Below are 23,111 nucleotides of genomic sequence, written 5' to 3'. Positions count from 1 at the left end.
CCGCCAACTGAATTGTGAAAAAATAGCTATAATCCAACTTGAATAAGAAATATAGAAGACAGAAGATCGAAAGGTTTAGGGAGTCAAAACTTAGTTCATTCATCATCATAAAAATACACCATGCACTACGCATAGATCTTGGTCAAGTGACCAAAATGCCCCTAAGTGATTGACCCACTTCTAATATCCCCTCCCCCTCAAGCACTACACATACAGTGGGTCGTAAAAGTGCAACTCATCCAAGGAAACATGAGAACAAATTTGAATATTACAAGTGGCTGGATATTAGCACATGTATCCTTTATGATCATCAGTTTATCACTATATGCCACAAATAAGCAAGCAACAGCCTTAGGAGTTTAATTTTCACCATTGGGAACACAAAACATCTTCATAACAAATACAATCTCACTAGCGTAATTAGGAATAGCCAGGGTCCCATGCGCATGAAAATTTATATAGAAGAGGCATGCCAGGGCACGGCTGAAGAAAGCATGTTGATGACATGCACTGTTGTATGAAAAGCTTCTGTCCACAAACGTTTTATTAGAGTCCAAGTGTGAAAGATAGGGCCGACCTTTGTGATGGGATTGTTCTCATTCTGCCACCCCATTTTGAGATGGAGTATGCAAACATGAAGTTGCTAACGAATGCCCTGCTCATGGCAAAACTGTTGAAAAAACCGAGACGTATACTAACCCCTGCCATCACTTCATAGTTGGGAGAAATGGACACCATAATAAATCCATGTATACTAAAAGAAATCATTGACAAAGATAGTATACTAACAAGAACAGAACCTAGAAGTAATGGTGCAAGACCCCATACATCATAATGTACAAGGGTAAAATGATACAATGTCTTTATATTATTCTATGAAGAAAAGGGGAGTTCAAAATGTTTGCCAAGTTGCAAATGGGGCACAATTGTGATTCAGCAACTTTATTACGAGACAATGACACTACCAAACGTAAAACACTAGACTCTGTGTGGGCCAAATGACGATGACACACGGACATGGAAGATGATAAAGCTGATGCAGTAAAGACCTCAACATTACTACTGGGAGAAGACTATGAAGGTAGCAAATCCAATGTATTACTACTGGGAGAAGACTGTGAATGTAGCAAATACAATGTGTATGTGACGAAGTAGAGATTGCCCGAACCAACCATCTAATGAAGAGTTCCCCATTTGCAAATCCTTCACAAGAAAAAAAGGTTTGTGTAAAGACAAAAAAACCCCAGAATTGGAAAGTAAAGTGGGAAAAAGGTAATAATTTGTGTTGGATGCTAGAAACAACAAAAGCATAGGAATAGTAAGTGAACATAGAGGCAAAGAAAAAGAGACTGGACCTGCATGAGCCATTGGAGAGGACTGATCACCCATGATGATAAAAGAGAAACTGTAATATGAAAAAGAAAAAGACTTTACCGATATCATTTGTAATGTGGTGAGTGACGCCCATATCCACTACCCAGAAAGATTCAGATGGGACGACAAGGGATAAGTCACCCATCTGATGTACACGAGTTCTATAAAAGGTTGTGCACCGGTAATAATCATAGCGATAGAAGCAATCTATGTTCACTTGACAGCCATAAATGGTATGGGCAAAAGATATGGGGTGATACAAGATTATAGAGCTTGGATCTCTTGGTTAAAACTAATGATGAGCCTGACTCGGTGTCCTTGAGTCGTAGGAAGGCCTCCATGTGCACAAGGCTGACCAATCTGACAAACATGCATTGGAAGCCATTAGTTTTAAATTTCCATCGAAACCAAAGCAAAACGACCGTAATGTTTCCATCCCCACCGAAAGGATGCCGAAACTGAATCGCATACCGAAACCAAAGTTGTATGTGCATTAGTGGGATACAGTAAGTGTTACATAAATATATATTTATATGAATTGCTTCTTAAATGAGTTGTATGTACTATGTATACATATTTTTATGAATTACATGTGAAATGTGGTAGGTACTAAAGTAGCATACATGTGCAACAACAAATGTTACCTAGTATGGATGGTTGTCTTGCGTATGTGATGGTTTCTAAGTGTGTATTTGTGTTTATTCTACAATTTCCTGAAGTTTAATCTTTCTTTTTTTCTTTTTTAAATGTTTTTTTAGGGAAATGATAAATGTGCCCCTTTTCATCACTTGGGAAACCCAGCTAGAGTCGAGGTTTTAAATTTCGGTTTCAGTACCTATTTCAGACCCCACTGAAATCCGAAATTTGGTATAAATAAATAAAAAAACTATTTAATTCATTCCGAAATTTTGGAGTCTTTTTTTTTTTTAAATGCATTTTCTCTAAATTTCGGCCACAATTCTCGAAATTTCGGACCGAAATTCCGAAATTTGGTATTTCGCGAAATTCGGAATTTCGCCAAATTTCGGTTTCAGTCTCCACCAAAATTTATAACCATGGCTATAGTGTATCTATGAATGCAAAGGGGCTGATGTACTTCACATTTGAAGGATTGAGGTGACCTGATTGCCACGTACAATGGAGCTGGGTGTCCCAGCTGGTTGCCACATTTGCATGTTTTTGCAATTTTACAAGATTTCCACAGAAATTTCCAATCAGACCTAAAACGTTCCCATTACTGTGACGACCGCAACTGCAAGCGAAATTTAAAACTTTGGTAGTGTTGAAGTGTGCTGAAGGGTATTGTAGTCACTACGTGTTAGTTGTGAGGGGTATTATAGTCTTTGTACCATGTAACCCTACTTGGGCTCTATATATACATCATATTACATGGGAGAGCTCCTTAGTGGAGAATCTCACCATCTTCTTCCTCACTCTTATTCTTCTCCTTCTCTTCCTTATCTTCTAACATGTTATCAGAGCTAAGATCCTAACGGAGGAAAGAAAGGAAGAGTCCCTCATCACCATCTCCATCTCCGGCGGCGACCTCCACGACTAACAGCACCTCCGGCAACCTCCACCACTTTCGGCCACCACCCCTATCTCCCCCACAACCTTTGTTTCTTTCTTTTTTCCAAATCCTGAATCCTAAATCCGTAAAACCCTTACCCTAAACTCTAAATCCCTAACCCTAGCTTCGGTTCTCTCCTTTTTCCCAAACCTTAAACCCTAAATCCGAGAACCCTCAACCCTAAATCTGTGAAACCCTTCCCCTAAACCCCAAACCCTTCACCCTAGCTCAACCCTCAACCCTAAATCCGTGAACCCTAAGCCTAATCCCTAACCATACCCTTCTTGTAAGTTCGTAAATCCCACCCTTTCTTGTAAATTCCATTTATGAATCCATCCCAAACAAAAAAAACCCAAAAGATCCCTTATGTATATTCTTTTTCCTTTTTCCCCATCCAGATCTTCCTTATTTGTTTCTTTTTTCTATCTCTTTTCTAAATCTTAGTTCATTGTTGAGTTCTTTCTAGTTTCCTACCCCCCCCCCTCTTTATGGTTTAAATCCTCCCTCTCTTTCTTTTGTGAGCCTCATCCCCCATCCACTCCATCGTAATCTTTGTCCTCTCTTCTCTAGATTCATTATATTCTATGGCGTTGATGGAGTGTTGTTTTGTTGTTGTCTCCGGGTTGATGTAGTCTCACCCTCTTCGTTGATGTGTTGTTGGTGATGCCGGTTGATGTCAATTCACCATTCGTCATTGGTAGTCTTGTCGATTGTTGTTCCACCAGTTGGTGGTTCTTGTTGGTGGTTGTTCTTCATCTTTTGCCTTGTTTTTTTCTCTAGTTGATATTGTTCATCATTCTTTGTTGGTAGTCTTTTGGTTAGTTTTTTTGTTGTTGGTTTGTTGGTGGACAAGGGTTGTTTGGTTGGTTGTTAATTTGTGTTCATCGTCGGTTGGGTTGGTTGTGGTTGTGGTTGGCTTGCCGGTTGGGTTGATCGTGGTTGTGATCCTCGGTGTTTGGTTGGTAGTTGGTTTGTTGGTTGATTGGTCATTGGTTGGTTGTCCACGCAGCGGAAGCTTGGTGGGCTAGTTTTATCTCACCCTGATAGCTTGGTTGGTTGTTGATCGTTGTCGTGATGGGCTGATTTTATTTCGCCTTTATGATATGTTGATCGTTGTTGTTGGTGGACTCGCTTTGCGAGTCATGATGTTGATGCTTCTACATGGTGAGTGTAGTTGCTTGCCGGAGTTTTACGCTTTTGCTGTGGTTATAGTGGTTTGCGTTGCAATCCACCTTGTTGGTGCTTCTACACACAGTTGCCTTGGCGTTAGTTTTATGCCTTTGTTGTGGTTTGTGTTGCAATCCACCTTCTCGTTGTTGTGGCTATATGCCCGATCGTTAGCATTATGGGTGTAAACGAGCCGAGCCGAGCCGAGCCGAGCTTGGCCAGGCTCGGCTCGGCTCGGCTCGGCTCGGTCAGGCTCGGCTAGGCTCGCGAGCCTATCGAGCTTGGGTTATATTCTGGAATATCCGTATCAAATGGACGGTTTGGATTATCACAGTGGATTATCACGGTTTGGATTATCAATGTGCGAGATACGCACATGCTAATGTGGGTAGCAAAGGTTGCTAGCAAAAGGAAATAATAAAAAAGAAGTCATCATTAAGAAAAATTAAAATATATGTGCGAGATTCGCACATGCCAAGTGGGTCGCAAAGGTTGCTAGCAAAAAGGAAATAATAAAAAAGAAGTCATCATTACGAAAAAGTAAAATATCTGAATGCGTATATAGTTTTAGATGAAAAATTACCAAAAAAGAGTAGGAAATTATGACATTTACCGAAAAAATACAATCAAAGGGTACGAAGTTATGACAATTACTCAAAAAAGTCATGATTACGCTTGAAAAAAAGTCATGATTACGCCTCGCCGGCTGCTACTGTATTATATTTATTTATATATATATATATACTGTATTATATTTTTATATATATTATATATATATGACTGTTTTTCTTAACGAGCCTTAACGAGCCGAGCCGAGCCGAGCCTGGCCTAATTCGGGCTCGGCTCGTTAAGCTTAACGAGCCTAGCAAGCCGGCTCGGCTCGGCTCGTTAAGGATTCGAGCCGAGCTTTTTTCGAGCCGAGCTCGAGCGAGCTTCCGAGCCCGAGCCAAAATTGACACCCTTAGTTAGCATTGCTTTCGGCCTTGTTGTTTCTCTAGGCGACGTGCTGTGTGGACGTCGTTAGTTGGTTGTTGTTGTGAGCTAATTTTCTATCGCCCTTTTGTTGGTTGGTTGTTGGTTCCTCTAACCTTTCTGGTGATTGGCCTTCTTCTATTGGTGTATGCTGTTCACCTTATCTCTACCCATGCTTCGTCGTTGTTCGCTATGCGCGCTTTTGGGGTGCGTCTTTTGTCCGTGGTTCATTGCTATTTCTCTGATGCGGCGCTTCTGTTCGATCGTTAATCTCGATTTTAGCCATTGCTCGTTAGTACGCGGATTAGTTTGTCGTTGCTATGCTTCAGGGGAGGCCCTGTTGTGATCGCTCTCGCCGTACTGCTAATAAACAGAGCTATTGTTTTCTTATGGCCGTTGATCTCGCTGTTGTGCTCACTGTGGCTACTGCTATTTTTTGTTATGTTTTTTCACTATGTATTCACCACACCAGCTTGAGGGGGAGTGTTGTACCAATTTGGTTGTATGTATGGGATTATTGCTTTTTTGTTGTATTGGTATTTTAGTTGTTTATTGTAGTTTTCTTTGTAACAAGATGGAGTTCTATAGTATATACACTCCAACTTGAGGGGGAGTGTTGAAGTGTGTTGAAAGGTATTGCGGTCACTAAGTGTAATTGCGAGGGGGATTATAGTCTTTGTACCATGTAATCCTACTTGGGCTCTATATATACATCATATTACACGGGAGAACTCCTTCGTGGAGAATTTCACCATCCTCACCCACTCTTCTTATTCTCCTTCTCTTCCTTGTCTTCTAACAGGTAGTAGTACCATGATGTCCTTTGTAATGTGGATATTACTGGTACGGAGGATATCGTCAGCCACAAACCTGAATGCGGACTTGGCTGCAACCATGTCCTCGTTCAGTCTGAATATAGGAAAAATAGAACACCTCGAAGGAATTTAGAGATGAGACTTGGGACGGAAGTCCGTGAGGAAGGCATGTGATGCTCGTAGGAAATCATACGCCCCTCGTGTTATACAAGAATCACAAAGATCAGCAAACGAAGGAAGAACGATGTGCGTGAGCATTGAATAACTAAACATTCCATAACTAACCCCAAGTCCCTATAGTGTTTGTATAACATTGTCCTTGTCATCAAGGGGTTGTTGTGTAGCTGTGAATTGCTTGAAGGTCTTCATCTTTACCAAATACTCTGAGGTTGAAATCGGAGATGCATGATTCGGGCTTCAGACCATTCAGAACAAACAGCATGAAGACTTTACAGAGATCATGTGCATAGGCACACACTTGAAACCTAAGAGTGAACCTCATGAGAAAGTTTTGAGTTGTTCCAAGCCAAAAAAGCTGATCTGTGGCATACCAATCTTCGTAATTGAGATTGATGAGACAAAATGAAGTATTGATTTCTAACCAAGATTTTTAAAAAAAGTATTGATTTCTTTAGAAATTCCAAAGCTAACCCCACATTTTACTTCATTTTTCTGTAGTTACACAAACTCATTCGGAACCATAGTTATCCCTTCAAGGTGAACAAAAAGTTTGTTTGCATGTATGCCTGGAGAAGATTAGAGAAGAGATTCATTGAGGATGAAGAGGAAGAAAGCATGGAGGAAAAGGATGCCACACTAAAGACGAAGAAATATAAGTTGTGAGAAACTATTGAAAATTAGGACAAAAGCGGGTCCAAAAATGGATGGAGAGGAAAATCAATCCTGCTAAAAGGAGCATTTACTTTTACGTGGGTGCTAACTTGGTTTTAAGTGAAAAAATAAGTGGGCAATGGTTTTATGAAATAAAATGACGTGAGTTGGTAATGTGCACCTCGCTTAAATTGGGCTTATTTTAGCAAAGGGAAAAGAAAAGAGGGTTGGAAGGGGGAGGGGAGGGGGAATTGATGGGATCACAACAAAAAGCCTATAAAATTCATGGGGGATCAAGGTGAAGGAAGAACAAAAAAAGAGAAAGGAAGAAATAAAAGGAAAACGGAGGAAAATATTGTTTAGAATGGCAGATATAAAATATAAATGATAATGAATAAATGGAAAAAAGAAAGAACAGAGATGGAGTGCTCGAATGGAAAAGTAGATAAATACCTTGTTGAGAGGTAGGAAATGAAAAAGTAGATAAATACCTTGTTGAGAGGTAGGAAATGGAAAAGTAGATAAATACCTTGTTGAGAGGTAGGAAAGAAGATACTTTCAATCTTGATTATCGTGCTCTGATACCATGTAAAAATAGTTACAATCCAATGAGAATATGAAGCAAAGAAAAAAAAACAGAGAATATGAAGCAAAGAAGAAATAAGATAAAGAGAAAGGATTAGGGAGTCAAAACTAGGCTCCTTCATTCATCTTCATGAAAATGCAACACAATTTAACTTATACGCATGCTGGTAAAATGACCAAAATACCCCAGCATGATCGAACCACTTTCTAAATGAACAACATGTCCCAATGTTGGGAATCTGGGATTCCTACTCAATGTAGTTTGCATTCTCATGACAAATTATGCGTCCCACATTTCTTTTATTTTTTTCAAGAGAAATTCTATTAAAAATGAATTGGTGCAAGAATGACTCAAAAAGAACCAAAGGCCATGCAAGAGACTAGTACAAACTACAAAATTGCCATATAGTACCAAGTCCTTCACGAATACAATTAACTCGATTAAAAAATTTCCAAGTTTATCAACCTAGAAGTTTTTTTCATAGTAGATGCACGAGAAACACAAACCATAGAAATCAAGGAAAGTAAATGTTGAAAAATCCTGCTGGATGCTTGCACTAGGAGGCTGGGAGTCCCCCTTGAGCACCAGAGCACAACATTGCCACTTGGAGTTTTGATCTCAGAAATTCCCTTCCAACAGTACAGGCAAATCTTATGAAACCTTGCCACTAATCAACAGTTAGACAAAAAAGACCAAACCTTGTTACAGAGAAGCGTGAATACATGTTAATTGCAAAGAAATTACATCAAAATATTATAATGCTTGCATTGAGAAAATGTGAGGTTAACCTATATACAATTGCCAAAATAATAATAATAGTAATAATAATAATAATAGTAATAATAATAATAAAAGATCCCTGCAATACAAAAAACCACCCAAGAATAAAAGAAAGAGGACAGGAATGCCCTTGAGGTTTACAATAGATGATTAGTATATAGCATAGACATTTCAAGGAAGTTTTCATAGGAATGCCCTTGAGGTGTCAACAGATGATTTCAAACCTGTCAGGCTTGTACTCCAGTAGCAGATTGTAGAGCTGCACAAAAAACTCTTGTAGATCAACATTCAAAGCATCAAGATTATTTCTCATCACTTTGAATGCAACAATGCAGCATTGAAGACGTTCAGAAATAGTTAAACAGTTATCAGGAGAAGCAACGCCATAGTTCCCACCACTACCCGCCAGCATTTTAAGGGAGTTCATGAGATCACCCATGAAGTCTAAATCGATCAAATGTGAAAACTTCCCCAATCCATTCAAGCATGGAGAGAGAAGTGGGTGTAGCCCAGATCCACCAGAGATAGAACCCGCATCATTTTTAGACCTGAAAGCAACAAATTAAAAGAACATTATCAACTAGTCTTCCAGAAGTTCAAAATTTTCTGAGGTGTTTCTCAGCATTGCTTGAGGAGATACCCATGTGAATCAGCAAGAAAATAAAATGCAAGTATTGAAGCTTTGAAAACAAAAAACTTTCCAAATAGATTGAAGGAAAAAAAAATCCCGAATGCATCACACCATTGTCACTCTACAGAGTAAAAAGGACCGTTTTCAAGAGTCTAGGGCAATATGTTGTGTCTGTGTGTTTTGGGGGTTTATTATTTGAAAGGTCCAATTGTAGGTCAAGTGAACGTTTGAAAAGGATCGCATTCAAATCTATCAGTTTTGAAGATTGTTCAGGAGCCTATGATACTTTGACTTCTCAAATTAGTGGGAATATCCATGTGACAAAGAAATTCCAACAAATACTAGTAGTTAGCGTGTGTCGGATACTTTCTACCCATATCTCCAAACGGTGGGTTCCATACCTGTGGACATATCTTTTTCTTCCCCAGCCCCTCCATGTTACTTGGACACTAAACTACATTCTACTCATTACTGAGGCAACATATGGGAAACATAGACAGGCACCCAGGACATGTACTAGGGGTGCAACTTGGGTAGGGTTGGGTCGGGTTGAGGCCAACCCGAACCTGACCCGACAACCATTTGCTCAACCCGAACCCGACCCGACCCGAGGAACCTTTTTTGCCAACCCGAACCCGATCCGACCCGAGTTCAACCCGACCCAACCCGAGATTTTAAGCTTAAAAAATAAAAAAAATTATTAAAAATGTCGGGTTGACTCGGGTCGGGTTGCCCAAGCCCTCAACCCGAACCCGACCTGAACTCAACCCGAACCCGAACTCAACCCAACCCGACTTATTTCATGGTTGAACCCGTCGGGTTCGGGTTGAGCCCACCCAAGTTGCACCCCTAACATGTACGCATTATTTAAAAGGTCCAGTAGTCAGTCGGGAAATATTTAAAAGGGTTTGTATTAAGAAATTATTTAACTGTTAAGAATTGTACAAGAACCTATACTGCCTCACCCTTAAAATTAGTCTAAGTATCCGTGTCATTAGGACACTTTACAGAAGCTAGTAGTTAGAACTTGTCGGATACTTCCCAGCCAGCACCAAAATGTTCTGTACATATGACAATCTTTTTCCATCACATGGTGTTATTGGACATTTCTACCTTTTATTTTATCACCTTGTCGACACTTAGAAAACACAGACACCCAATACGGCAGGAATCTTCAAGACATGTGGACTAATTGTCATGGAGAGGTAATAGCAGTGTTAATTGTTGGATAAATAAAATTAAATAATTATTTCTTCCAATATTTTATGATTGACCCAGATATGAATACAAATACGGAAACATACATGAAAATGGACACAAGAACAGAAATGTGACCTTGTAGGACAGAAGTACAGGTCTTCCACACCATGAGATAAGACACAAGACATGTATAAATAATATATCAAGAAGCTTAAATGTTTTTTGAAGATGGAATTTGTGTTAGATTTAAAATAGCATCAATATGAGTCAATGGTAAAAAATATAATTACGACACTCGAAGTGAAAGGCAACATAGTTAATTGAAGACAGTTTGAAAGTTATTCACCAGCGGAAATATTCATGAAGCATTACCTCGTGCCATACACAAACACGACACATTAGGACTATACTAGTATATGGATATCATAGGCTTTTTGTAGGGGACAAAAGTATCTCCATGTCTGTACGCTTAAAGTACTCATTCTGGAGACTTTAACCCATGCCAAATGTGCTACATATCCAAGTATTACTAAATGGATCTGCTAATATTACCCTGGGTGATAGATTTCATGGTCGCTTGCCCCTCCTACGGTCCTACCAACAAAAGGCATGAATGTGGCAACCAAGACCATTTATCTGGTCGGACACCATCCGATTGTACAGGCAAGACTATCTAATATGCTAGATCAATGAATAAGGCCCTCATATTTCAATTATTATTATTTTGGGAGAAACAATGAAATGAGGGCTCACCAATTGCTGGTAAGTTGTAAACAGTAAAATACTAGCATGCAGATAGAAACACAGACAAATAAAACAAATTGGAACATGAAAACAATATAGAAGTTACCAAGCGAATCAATTTAACATTAAATTTTAAGTTACTAATGTATTTGACTTAGAAACTCTCAAACATAATAGTCGTATACAATTTAATACAATATTATAAGTGTGCTGATATTCCCATATCCAGTCTTTTAGTACTAGTATCTTAAGAAATTGTGATTTAAAGGATCCATGTCAATGTACACAGGTAACATAAAACAAAAATTAAATTACTGGCATGCAGTTTAGACCGGTACCAAAAGAATCTAAAAAACATATGCAGGCGTATAAGGAAAATGATATTAAGACGCCCTCACAAATGATCTTTCAGGACGGCCAATCAAAGATATCCAAAAGTTACCACTACTTTACGAGGCAACCAAGAGAGATATCCACAAGTCTCCACTACTTTACGAGGCAACCAAGACACCAGGTATCATGATTGCCTATTTTAGGAAAAGAAAACTCAATAAAAAAAGAGACCCTTGTTCGGCATGGTATAGGTGCTGGCCAGCCATCGGCGTTGGCCAAGGACAGTGAAGGACCAGTCATCCCACACAGGCGTCACGATCCTCCATTGGACAGGTGGTGGGAATCTGGTGAAAAGACCAGCAGCCAAATTTTTTAAAAAACCCAAAATGGCACTCATTTTTTTTTCTTTTGTGGTATGGCCATCTGCACAGCGTTGGGTAGAATTGGTGCGAGACCAGCTGCCTTGCTTGGGCAACGCCATTCAATGATCTGGACGGTATCTGACAGCCAAAATTCAATGGAGAAAAGGCACAGCCAAAAACCAAAATGCACACTCCAGCAGCCGATGTATTATTTTTTTTCTGATCGATTTCCGGCATTGTGTTGGCCGGGCGACAACAATCAAGCAGGCATCAACTTCATCCACTGGCTGAAACTGCCGTCTAAAATAATTGGCAATTAGAAAATCTAACCCAGTGACGGGTATTTGAAAATTTTTAGTAATTCATGTTAAACAAAGAATAAGTTATCTGATTTCTTTAAAGAGTGCATAGAAGCTTATATGCGCCTGAGCTTCAAAAACACATGGGGCCCACACTTTTTGGGATGATCCAAAGCATTCATTTGAAAGGCCTTTACATCGATAGGGTCTGTACCAAAAATCAGCTCCATAGGATCATCCTAGGGTGTCCATTTGTGGAGGTTAAAATGGACAAACGCTGTTTCTCCACAAATCTGCCATATTTTCCCTCCACAAATGGAAGGGTTAGGATGATCCAATGGAACTGATGTTTTGTGGAAACCCTATCTATGTAAGGGCCTTTCAAATGAATGCTTTGGATCATCCAAAAATGTGTGCCCCATGTGTTTTTGAAGATCAGGCGCATATAAGCTTATATGCGCTCGAGCACACAAAAAGTTTTCTCTTTAAAGAAATCAGATAACTTTATATTTTTATTCTTTGTTTAACATGAATTACTAAAAATTATCAAATACCCGTCACTGGGTTAGATTTCGAACTGCCAATTATTTTAGACGGCAGTTTCAGCTAGTGGATGAAGTTGAGGCCTGCTCGATTGTTGGCGTCCTAACCCTTCCATTTGTGAAGGGAAAAAATGGGCAGATTAGTGGAGAAACAGTGTCTGGCCATTTTAACCTCCACAAATGGACACCCTAGGATGATCCTATGGAGCTGATTTTTGGTACACACCCTATCTATGTAAGGGCCTTTCAAATGAATGCTTTGGATCATCCATAAAAATGTGGGCCCCATGTGTTTTTGGAGCTCGAGCGTATATAAGCTATATGCGCTCGAGCGTATATAAGCTATATGCGCTCGAGCACACAAACAATTTTCTCTCTTTAAAATCAATAAGGGCATATGGGATCTTGTGATATGTTATTTGGAAGTCCCATTGAAAAAAGCGCTTCCTAGCACAACTTTGTATTTAACTGAAAAAAAAATCGATAAAGAACTGAAAATCTCAATTGATTAATTGTTTTTAGATAATTAGATTCATTGCCATGAGAAAAGGAAAGGAAATCAGGGAATCTGCACAGTGAATTTTTGTAACAGCTATCCCTGAAGTGAATATTAATCTTCATCAGCATATGCTAATCAATTTTCAGAGAAAATAAATAACAATCTAGCAATTGGCAATCAATCTTTCATAAAAACAACCAGAACCAGTTAATGGAAAACTCGCCAAAGCTTCAGTATAGTATGGAGTCGAGATAAATCTAATAGGCCAGTAATATAGATGAAGAGTGGAATCAAATTGATAATTTTCGATTATAAAAGCAAACCTGGAGGTAGCAGGTTCCAAGCTGCGCTTTAAAATGCGAAAATATGTCTGGAATACAGCAGAAAGTGTTTCTGTTTGCATCCTTCTTCGCTCCTCTGGATCCGGAACAAAGGAAGTTGCCTTAAAGTCTGCACTCACCTATAAAAAACATTAAAAACATTAAGAAAGTGAGCAATGTAAAAAATAAATGAATGATTCTGGAAGAAACAAATACCTCTTCCCTTATCTTTGTGAGCAAATCTTTCCTGTTCCTCTTTTTGTCACCAACTGGCAGTTGTTCTGGCCCCGTGTCGTTTTGTCTTCCTCTTTTCTTCTTGTTTTTGACTTTCTCATCTGTCTTTGATGATGTAGGCCTTCCAAGATCTTCGTCAAATGATAAGGACAAGAAAATCTGAAAAGGCACGAGGGTGCCACAGGAGAGAAATGTAAATATGAAAATTGTTGAAGTAAAAATGATTAAATAACACCAAGTCCAACGGTTTAAACTTTTGGAGTAATTGGTCATATGGTATCAGAGCTAAAGGTTCTGGGCTCAAAACTTACAACTCCTAGATATTAATGTCCATGTGTAAGGCCAACCCAAGAAAAAGAGGACCACATGTGAGGGGGGGTGTAGAAGTAAAAATGATTAAATAATACCAACGGTTCAAGCTTTTGGAGTAATTGGTTGTTTCACAAAAACCAAAGAATCAGATGAACCAAGATTTCCATTTAGAAACAACAGCATGTGTAGGCACATTAAACTACGCATCAAAATACACTGCTGCATTTGAATTGGAAACCCCATACCATCTATTTCTCTGCTTTAAATAAGGTGCTAACCAGCAGTCATGCTTTTCATGCTATAGTTCTCCAAATATTTCTAATTTTTTACTCACCCCATAACCATTCGAATAAATGAAGTTGTTCGTTAGAACCATTTTTCACACCCGGAATCAACGACAAGTATTTGCCAGAGAACTGAATAATCACACCAATATACTCATGCAAAAAAGAACTAGGGAGGAGTAAAGGGACAATAATTTTGATTTAAACATGATCAAAGTAGGAAAAAAACCAGAAACCCAATAGGGAACAATCACATTATTCCTTAACCACTCAAAAAGTATATCAAAGGCATTTCACGGTTGACGGATTTTGTCTTATTCATTTAATTTATCTGAGGTGGCTGTTCTCTCATAAAAGGACAAGTCTTTGCACAGGCTACTAATTTCTCCTTATCAAATCTAACCTCTTGTTCATCGGACATGTCATACCAATCGAAGGACTCTAGAGAACTGAGCCAATCAATGAAGTATCGAGTATCAAAAATTCCCGTAAAATCAGCAACTTCTAATTGAACTTTCTTGTTAATATCATCATGCAATACGGTCCTTTCTTGCTCAATCATCATCCCTCCGATCATGGATCCTTGGAGTGGAGGAACATCTCTCACTAGAACCCTAGACGTTACACGAAGAGCTAAAGTTTGTGGCATGGGTTGTACATCATCTCCTCTGTACTGATGATTCAATCTCCATTGTTCCGGATTCACATGTTGATGTGAGGTTCTAGGCCTCTAATAGACAAAACCTTTCTGATATCTGGATGGGAATAGCATATCTCTGCTTATCGAACAATCTCACTCTAAAAGCTCTCTCACTCCTAGTAGACATGGCATGAAAACCAGGCTCTGATACCAATTTGATGCAGGAAAACTCAAGAGGAAGCTATGATAGCACTGGATATAGGACAGGTTAGGAAACAAACTAGGTATGCTGATTTTATCACCGCCAAGCGAATTAAAAAAATAATAGTTTACGAGATTTGCCCTATTTGGAAGGATATTAGGGTAAGGAAAAAAGCTCACAGTTCAGTAGGAAAATATGGATAAATTGGATGAGAAATAGGTGAATAGAGGACCGTTATGATAGATCTGAACTTTCAAAACCGATCTGGAATGTGGACAGTTCAAGACTGTTTGGACTTTGGACAGATATGAAAATTTTGGAATGTGGAGAACTGGATAATGTTAAGACAGGTCTACCACTGATCTGGGACTCTCAGGTAATAAGAAAAGCATGCACTTTATCGCAGGTCAAAATAAACAGAGGTGCAAGGGTTATTGGGTCGTTGTTTAGGACTGGATGAGTGAAAAGATACAGCCATAAAAAATTCAGGTTAAGGGGATGGGTTTAGGTCTTTGATTTGGCCGGCGCGGGGGTGGGGGGGTGGTCAGTACTTCAGTCAATAGGGTAGGGATAAAAGGCTGTTTTGACATGGTTTGGGCCATAGTGAGCGGACTGTTTGTTGCAGGGATGGGTTTAGGTGTTTGATTTGTTGGCGGGGGGAGGGGGGGGGCGGGGGGAGGGGGGGTCAGTCAATAGGGTAGGGATAAAAGACTGTTTTGACATGGTTTGGGCTGTAGTGAGTGGATTGTTGCAAGGCTTTTCAGGATTGTTCTTGGTTAGACAGTTCACACAAATACGTCTAGGGTTTAGGTTTCCTGGAGAAAATAAGGCAGCACAGTCCCCATCATAATGGGCGTGATCTCCTTTACACTGTCTCATTGGTTGACGGTCCCCATAATAATTCACCTATGGAGTAAAGTGAGAAGGATGGTCCCAGACAATTTGCAGAACGATGGTTTGGGAGGGCTGAATAGGTTCTCCCTGGACGTTCAAGCCCTAATTAACTTCGGGATTTGGAGCGAGAATGTTGGTAGAGAGAGAGAGAGAGAGAGAGAGAGAGAATGGATGCAATAAAGACTATATAAGAGTTGCACGTGAGAAAGAAAAAAAAAAAAAAAAAAACAGGTTTCTCTCTCTTATGGCAGGTGGGCCAACTTTAAGAGACCGTTTAAAATGCCCATGTACCTACCGGATGCTAATGTTATCCAACAATGCCAGTTTGTACCATCACATTTCTCTGACATATTCACTCTATTATGATTGGCTAATCACACTTTATGGAACCGCCATCACATGTCAGAAAGTAAAAGAAATCAGTTTCCATATTGATCTCAGAAAAACAAAGGAGTCTTCTTCCTCAAAATTATATATTGAGAAATATAATCGTTATGTCACATGTCAAAGAACAAAAAATATGCTTCTCAAAATGATCTCAAATGCTAATTTCATAAAGCCACGAACAAATCCAGATGCCACATACATGTCATGATGATTAGAATAACCTATGGGAAAGTACTGCACGCCAAGGGCAGGAAGTCAAGCAATAGAGTCGTAGAAGAACTAATATTGCTACATTGGAAAAAATAAGAGAAGGCCACGTACCTCAATACAGTCAGGATGAAGTTGACAATCATAACTCTTCACATGATCCGCAATCAGTCGAACAGCCTCTACAGTTGCTTCACCACCATGCTTTCCCTCGTTGGCAAAAAGGGACTTTACTGTCGTGCAACATAGTTTCCTATAAATAAATTGGAAACATCACCGACAGAAAAATTGGATCTGAATTCCACAAAAGGTGGAAAAATGCAAGATTGTAAGTGCCATAAATACTATATATCATACCCATCTGAATTTTGATTATACCATACTGCTAAAATTCCGAACAAAGATAACTAGCACCATTGTCCTATGGCTACAAACATCTCATTAATTTCCTTCCAATAAAAAAAATATGTATGCATATATGTTTGCCTGTATATACATTATTTAAATTATCCTGCTCTATTGCACATATGTACTACCGAGCACCCAACCTTGGAGAATGCCACTCCAACTGTTATTTGGCCGGTGACCTAACTAACATCACCACTCGGTTAAATGACCTTTGCCAAGATTTCCAACTCCATGGCCTTGGAGAATGCCACTCCAACTGTTATTTGGCCGGTGACCTAACTAACATCACCACTCGGTTAAATGACCTTTGCCAAGATTTCCAACTCCATGGAGGATTCCTCTCACATCTAAATCTCATCGAATGCAGTCAAAGGCTTCTCCCAACACAAAAGGCAGTCATTGAAAGAGAAGTATAAGGCCTTTCAAGTACATGTTGTCCTACATAGATGTGGCAATTATTTCTGCTGGGCATTCAACACAGCAGAAGGCCTTGCTTTTCAGTATTATTGTCATCATGAACTAATAGCGGATTGATTTCAACCTAGGTCGAGCTGAAACATGCATGTGCTACTTATCTTTTGGCGGAAGAGATGTTAATTAGAGCTGCCCATTCTAATTTGCCAACATACTTCATGCATCTTCTTCAAATTCCAAAGGAAATGACGAAGAAAATAGGAGGATTGCAGAGAGATTTTCTTTGTGAAGTCAAGGAAGAAGAAGAAAGTCAACATCTAGTTGCTATTCGAAAAAGTACACATCTAGTGAATTGGAGCATGGTATGCAGAGCTACCGATGAAAGGGCACTTGGTTTAGGGTACAATGTTTTGAGAAATAAAGCCCTTTTAGGGGAGTGGCTTTGGAGATTTGTGAAAGAGGAATTATGGAGGAAGGAGGTAGCTAGGATATAGGGAAGGGAGGGGATGGGATAGGTGGGATTGCATGGAAGCCAGACTGTCAGGTTCAGAAAAATCTTCCCTCAAGGTTAGATTTTTTTTGAATGACTCCCTCAGGGTTAGAGTTAGATTAGGAAAGGGGAGGGGTTTAGATTTTGGATGGATCTTGGGATGTAAGTCGATCTGTCAGGCTTAGAAAGATCTTCAAATGAGGGTTAGGGTTAGGTTAGGAAAGGGGACGGGTTTAAATTTTGGATGGATCTTTGTATGGAAGTCAATTTGTCAGGTTTAGAAAGATCTTCAATCGAGGGTTAGAGTTAGGTTAGGCAAAGGGGAGGGGTTTAGATTTTGGATGGATCTTTGGTTAGGTGGATCCATTGTGCCATGCTTTCTGATTTATTTTTTTTAACTTCGTTAGGACAAAGGATCGCGAGGATAAAGGGTCATAACATAGGATCATGAGGATAAAGGGTCATGAGGTTATGATTTGGTGTGGGTGTGGGTGTGTTTTGAGTGGGCATGGGGTGTAGATTGCCGGTGGGTTCTCCGTAGAAACCTCAAAGAGTGATTCTTCTAGCCTTTTAGGCTTTTGAGTATTCTTCTTGAGGTTTTTCTCCTCTAGATGATTCTGACAGCCATGTGTGATCGGATGAGACCAATGGGGTCCTTTCCTTGCACTCTTTCTTCCACTCCTTGGTGGGGTGGGAGAGAAGAATGTGGAAGTCAGCCATCCCATTCAGAATTCAACATTTCTCTTGGACGGTTATCCTCAGCGAAACTAATACTTTGGATGTCCACAATCCAAAGGCTTAAAGGTTGCAAACAGAAGTGTTCTCTACTGTTAAAGTATGAAAGATTAAATAACACCTTCTCCAACAGCTTAAGCTTTTGGAGGAACTGGTTGTTTCACATGGTATCAGAGCAAATGCCTGGGTTCAAACCTCCTTGTTGTCAAAAATCCACATGCAATGGATAAACCCAAAAGAGGGGCCACATGTGCCACGTGTAGGGCGAAAAGAGGGGCCACACGTGAGGGGGAGTGTTAAAGTATGAAAGATTAAATAACACCTTCTCCAACAGCTTAAGCTTTTGGAGTAACTGGTTGCTTCACATCTACAATAATCAGGAAGAATCAGCGGAACCATCTTCATTCATTATCCTTTGCAGTGGCATGCCTGGACTACAATGCTTTGTTGGCTCGGCATTTGGTAGGTTTTGACTCGATTGTTGAAAGATTTCTTTCATAGTTGGTTGAGACCCATTCCCAATAGGAGGGCATCCTTTTTAGTTTCTATGGGTTGTGTTCCCAAGAACAATGTATTTCGAATGAAAGCAACTCTTGTGTGTTCGATGACGATGAGAATCCTCTCAATCGAAACATTTGGGGAGTGAAGTTTGTTGCCTTCATTAGAGCTTGGGAAAAAGAATTTTGGGGATCACTACTTTTGATTTCATTAGGAAGTGGAAAGAGGTTTTATTTCGGGTGATTGGTGAAGAATAAAAAAAACTGCAACTTGGACACCACATGACGCTATCAAACTGAACGTTGAGTGTTATTTTCTAGGGAACCCGCAGCTGCCACTGGAGGAGTGTGCAAAGAAAGCAAAGATTGGGGTTTTTTGGTCCCGTTTGTATCTCAGATTCAAATGAAACAGAAGTTAAAGCATTACTGGCAGGCTGAGAATTTTTAATTCCAAGTTCGGGGAATCTTGGGGTATAAGGCGCTTTGCATAATGTTGTGCCTTAGGATTCTGGGTCCTATCAAGGGCTGTGGATTTTGTGGCACATAATCAACAAGATTAGGAACCTCACTAGAGGGAGAAACTACACTTTTCAAGGACTGCTAGGAAGTTTGATTCTGCCTTTGTTGTAGTTAATAAGTTCTCTAAATTTTCTCACTCCTTTCGTTGTCAGAAAACGTCACATGCATCACATGTAGCAGAGCTATTCTTTAGAGAGGCCATTCGTCTGCATGGAGTTCCTAGGTCATTTACTTCTGATAGAGGCACAATGTTCCTGGGTCATTTCTGGAGGACTCTATGGAGCAAATGGAGACTGTTCAATAGCACTTACCATTCCTAGACATATAGGCAAATGGAACGTTATGAAAGTGGTCAATCATAGCTTAGGGAAGTTACTAAGATGTTTGGCTGGCAAGAGACCTCATCAATGATTCAATGGAACTTGATTCTGCCTCGAGCAGAACTTGCGTATAAGGGTTCAATTAACAAATCCACTAGTAAATCTCCTTTGCAGACCATCTAAGGATTCCTCATACCTCATCTTTTGGACCGTACCCCTTTATCTTACCCTGATTGGTGTAGTGTAGAGGTCGGGGATCTCATTCATCACATTAAAGAGGTCCAACAAGAGATGTTGGAGCAGTTGCACGCAAGCAACGAACAGCACAGAAATGTAGGGGATTTGGTGATGGCTTATTTCTGACTCGAGCAATTTCTAGTATGAGCCTATGTCTAGTTGAAGAGGAAGTTCGGGTCTTATAGGATACTCAAACGGTTGGAAACTAACGCAAATCTTTTATACCTTCCTGAGGATGTCTCGACTTCCCCCGACTTCAATGTTAATGACTTGTACCAGTAGCATGGAGACCTACAAGAGCTAGATGGCGTTGGCACTTTGCCATTTAAAGCGGGCTCATCCACATAGGACCAGATTGTGGACATCAAGGACATCAGGACGCCGGACACTCGTCGAGAATAACGTTGGCACATTCTCAACTGTTGGGCTTACAACTTCTTCAATTCGATTACGTTATGTATAGAAGTTCTTTCTATGCTTGATCTTCTTTTTTAACAAATCTCATAGAAGGTTTCATCTCTCTATTCCGAAATGAGAGATGACCAGATTGAAAGATGAGGAGATAGGAGGGATATAAACCTTAGAAGGAAGGGGCTGCAAGCGGTTCTACCTAAAATCTTAAATACGAGGGCTTGATCAGATGGAAAGGCTTGAAAGTCATTTGTTTTGTACAAGTACCAGGGGTGCGAATTAAGAACAAAACGATCAATACATGGATGAACAAAGAGATAGAAGCTAATGCTCTCAAGTTTCAAGTGGATTTTTTCTAATCAGGAAAGCCCTGGAGATTGAGAACACTCTCATGTTCCAAGTGGAATTTTTTTAATCAAGAAAGCCCTGGAGGTTGAGAATGTTGTAGCAAAAGTGGTCCTCTTGTTATGTTGGGATTAGTTCTTCAGTGTAGTCAAAGGCCAACACCCGCTTCCCCTCTAACACCCTCCCTATTTTTTTACAGACCCAAAACCTATTAATCACTTTCGTCCTTCATACTGCTTCTATGATCTTTGCTCATGCGACAGTGCGCCGTTTAGTGTTGCAGTTTAGCGAGGTCAACCGATTGTACCTGGGTCGATGAGGCTGAGTTTCGCCAACTCCAAGAGGATTTATTCCAACGCGTTACAGATGATTACTCAACGAAGACGAGTTCTTCCCACCTAGGAAGAACTGATGTGATCCAACCTTGATCACCTACTATTTTTTAGAGAATTTCTATTTTGATTAGTTTTTATTATGGATGTTTACACTAGTTTCCATTTTTGCGCAAACTTTCTATTTTAGTCTGTTCCTATTTTTTGAACCTAGATGAGGGGGTTATCCAAAATTCCACATCACGTAGGGCACACCACCTACCACTACCAATGTCTCACTTATACCCTTGATCATGGCCCACATATTAGCCTTAAGTAGGGATATTTCTATAGCCATTAAGTACGAGTATTTAAGTCATTAACTAATGACTCAAGTTATGATATGTTCTATTGGCCAAGAGATAGGTTCCACATAATTTCACATAAGCCCTTATATAAAAGAGGAGCCCTCTCACGATTTTGGCGCAAGTAGAGATTTCTCGACCCCTTTTGACGCAATAGGGGGGAAATGTCTCCTCACCATTTGCACAAGGTGGTCACTGGTCCCTCTTCTCTTGTTCTGTTATTCTTCTACTCTCTTCATTGCTTTCTTCTTCCTTCTTTCTCTTTTTTCGTCTTCATTCTTCTTCTTTCTTTCTTCCTTCCCTTCTGCTCTTCTTTCTTTTTTTTCTCTTCTTTCCACCCTTCCATTCTCTTCCTCGTCTTCTTCTTCCCCTTTTCCCTTCTTTCTTTCTTCGTTCCCCCTACCAGTCCACGGTTTCTCTCTAAACCAGTGGGCAGACTGGTTGCATTCCACGACTGTGAGAGTCCAGTCGGCCTCTTTTCCCCTCTCTTTTACCTTCCATCCCAGCCTCCTTTGCTCCCTCTTCTTTTCCCTATTGTCCTGGCAGTCTCTAGGACTGTTGGACATTTATTTAGGTACTGTTTGTCACAAACAGTCTCCTACTCTCTCCTTTTCCTTGCCTTCTTGATTCTCCACTGCACCTGCTGTACTTTCACCTCTCCGTGGGGGTATCTTGTTGTCCATGGGACTACATTACTAATCTCCACGACACCTTACTGCAGATTTTATTTTATTTTATTAGTGATCTTTACTGTTTGGGCTGCACGCATGCATATTCTCATATTATCTTCACTCCGGACACGATCGATTGTCGATCGCAGCCTTGGGACTGATCGGACCTTCCTGGCTTCTCTACCATTAATCTCTTGGGCCACCTTCATAAGAAGTTTGAGAACTGAAGTGCTGCTACAGAGTGATATCTGATTTACTTCCGTTTCATGCACCTTTAGGCCTGATTTTTGGAACCTGATACCCCCTTGGACTGTTATACCTTTCACTTGCTTTGTTTCCGAGACTATCTCCCCTTAGATAGGGGATTTGCTGGGCCCTAGTATTGCCATTTATTTGATTATCATATTGTATTCAGACTTTATATGTTTTTCTGCCCATATCTATACATATATTGTTATTGGTGTGACTATATTGCAAACATGTTTGGAAAGATTTAAGTTCATTGATGACTTTTCTTAAGAAACTAACTCAAAAGTGAAAATCCTAATTCGAACTGATTAACTTATCAAATGCTTAATCTGATTTTGGACCCATTGTGATACTCTGCTTCAAGATTGACCATTAAGCTCCTAAGAATTCTCCAAAATAACACCCACACCATTTGGTTTGCACAAAAATGACTCCTTTGCACTAGAACTATATTGTCGACAGAAAGAAGGGTTTCATCCCCAAATTTCTACACCTTCTCAAAGAACAGAAAGAACCAGTTTTCTTAAAATAGAACAGTTCTTGTAACTTAATTAAAAAAGAGAAAGAAGAGAAACCAGGTGAGTGGTATGGCATGCAAGCACAGCCACACGCACGCACACAACCATGTAGATACTGTCTGATCCTAGGGTCCAAAGAGAGCTGAAAGGCCTCTCTTACATTCCCATAAACTTTCCAAACAGAAAATAACAAGTTCTTGCTTTATAGCATGATAAGACCCACTAAATACACAACTAAACAAACTCGACGGAAGAAAAAGAATCTCCATAATAAATTCAATTATAAAAAGTCCATTTCATTTAATTGGGAACACATCCCAAGAGATTTGATGTCTTTTGATCAGTTCATCCTACAAAATTCTCAAAGCATCTCCTACACCGCAACTAATAATAAATAGATAGCAGATGTGGTTTGCATAAAACAAATCCAAAGTTG

General features: G+C 39.8%; 1 protein-coding gene across 1 annotated transcript in view; it reads right to left on the bottom strand.

Moving 5' to 3' along the window:
* The window catches only part of LOC143884667 (binding protein), a 56,719-nt gene that overhangs the window by 4,190 nt on the left and 29,418 nt on the right, over positions 1-23,111 (bottom strand). The window contains exons 8-11 of the mRNA XM_077388347.1: positions 16,300-16,438; positions 13,242-13,418; positions 13,029-13,165; positions 8,320-8,643 (exon numbers count right to left, since the gene is read on the bottom strand). Of these exons, the coding sequence (XP_077244462.1) occupies positions 8,320-8,643; positions 13,029-13,165; positions 13,242-13,418; positions 16,300-16,438 (777 nt within the window). The remainder of the gene's footprint in view (positions 1-8,319; positions 8,644-13,028; positions 13,166-13,241; positions 13,419-16,299; positions 16,439-23,111) is intronic.

The sequence above is a fragment of the Tasmannia lanceolata genome, unplaced genomic scaffold (genome assembly GCF_043159265.1).
Source record: "Tasmannia lanceolata isolate RefF3 unplaced genomic scaffold, GAP_Taslan_0.1 ptg000008l, whole genome shotgun sequence".
NCBI classification, from domain to species: domain Eukaryota; kingdom Viridiplantae; phylum Streptophyta; class Magnoliopsida; order Canellales; family Winteraceae; genus Tasmannia; species Tasmannia lanceolata.
This window is presented reverse-complemented; position numbering and strand designations above follow the sequence as displayed.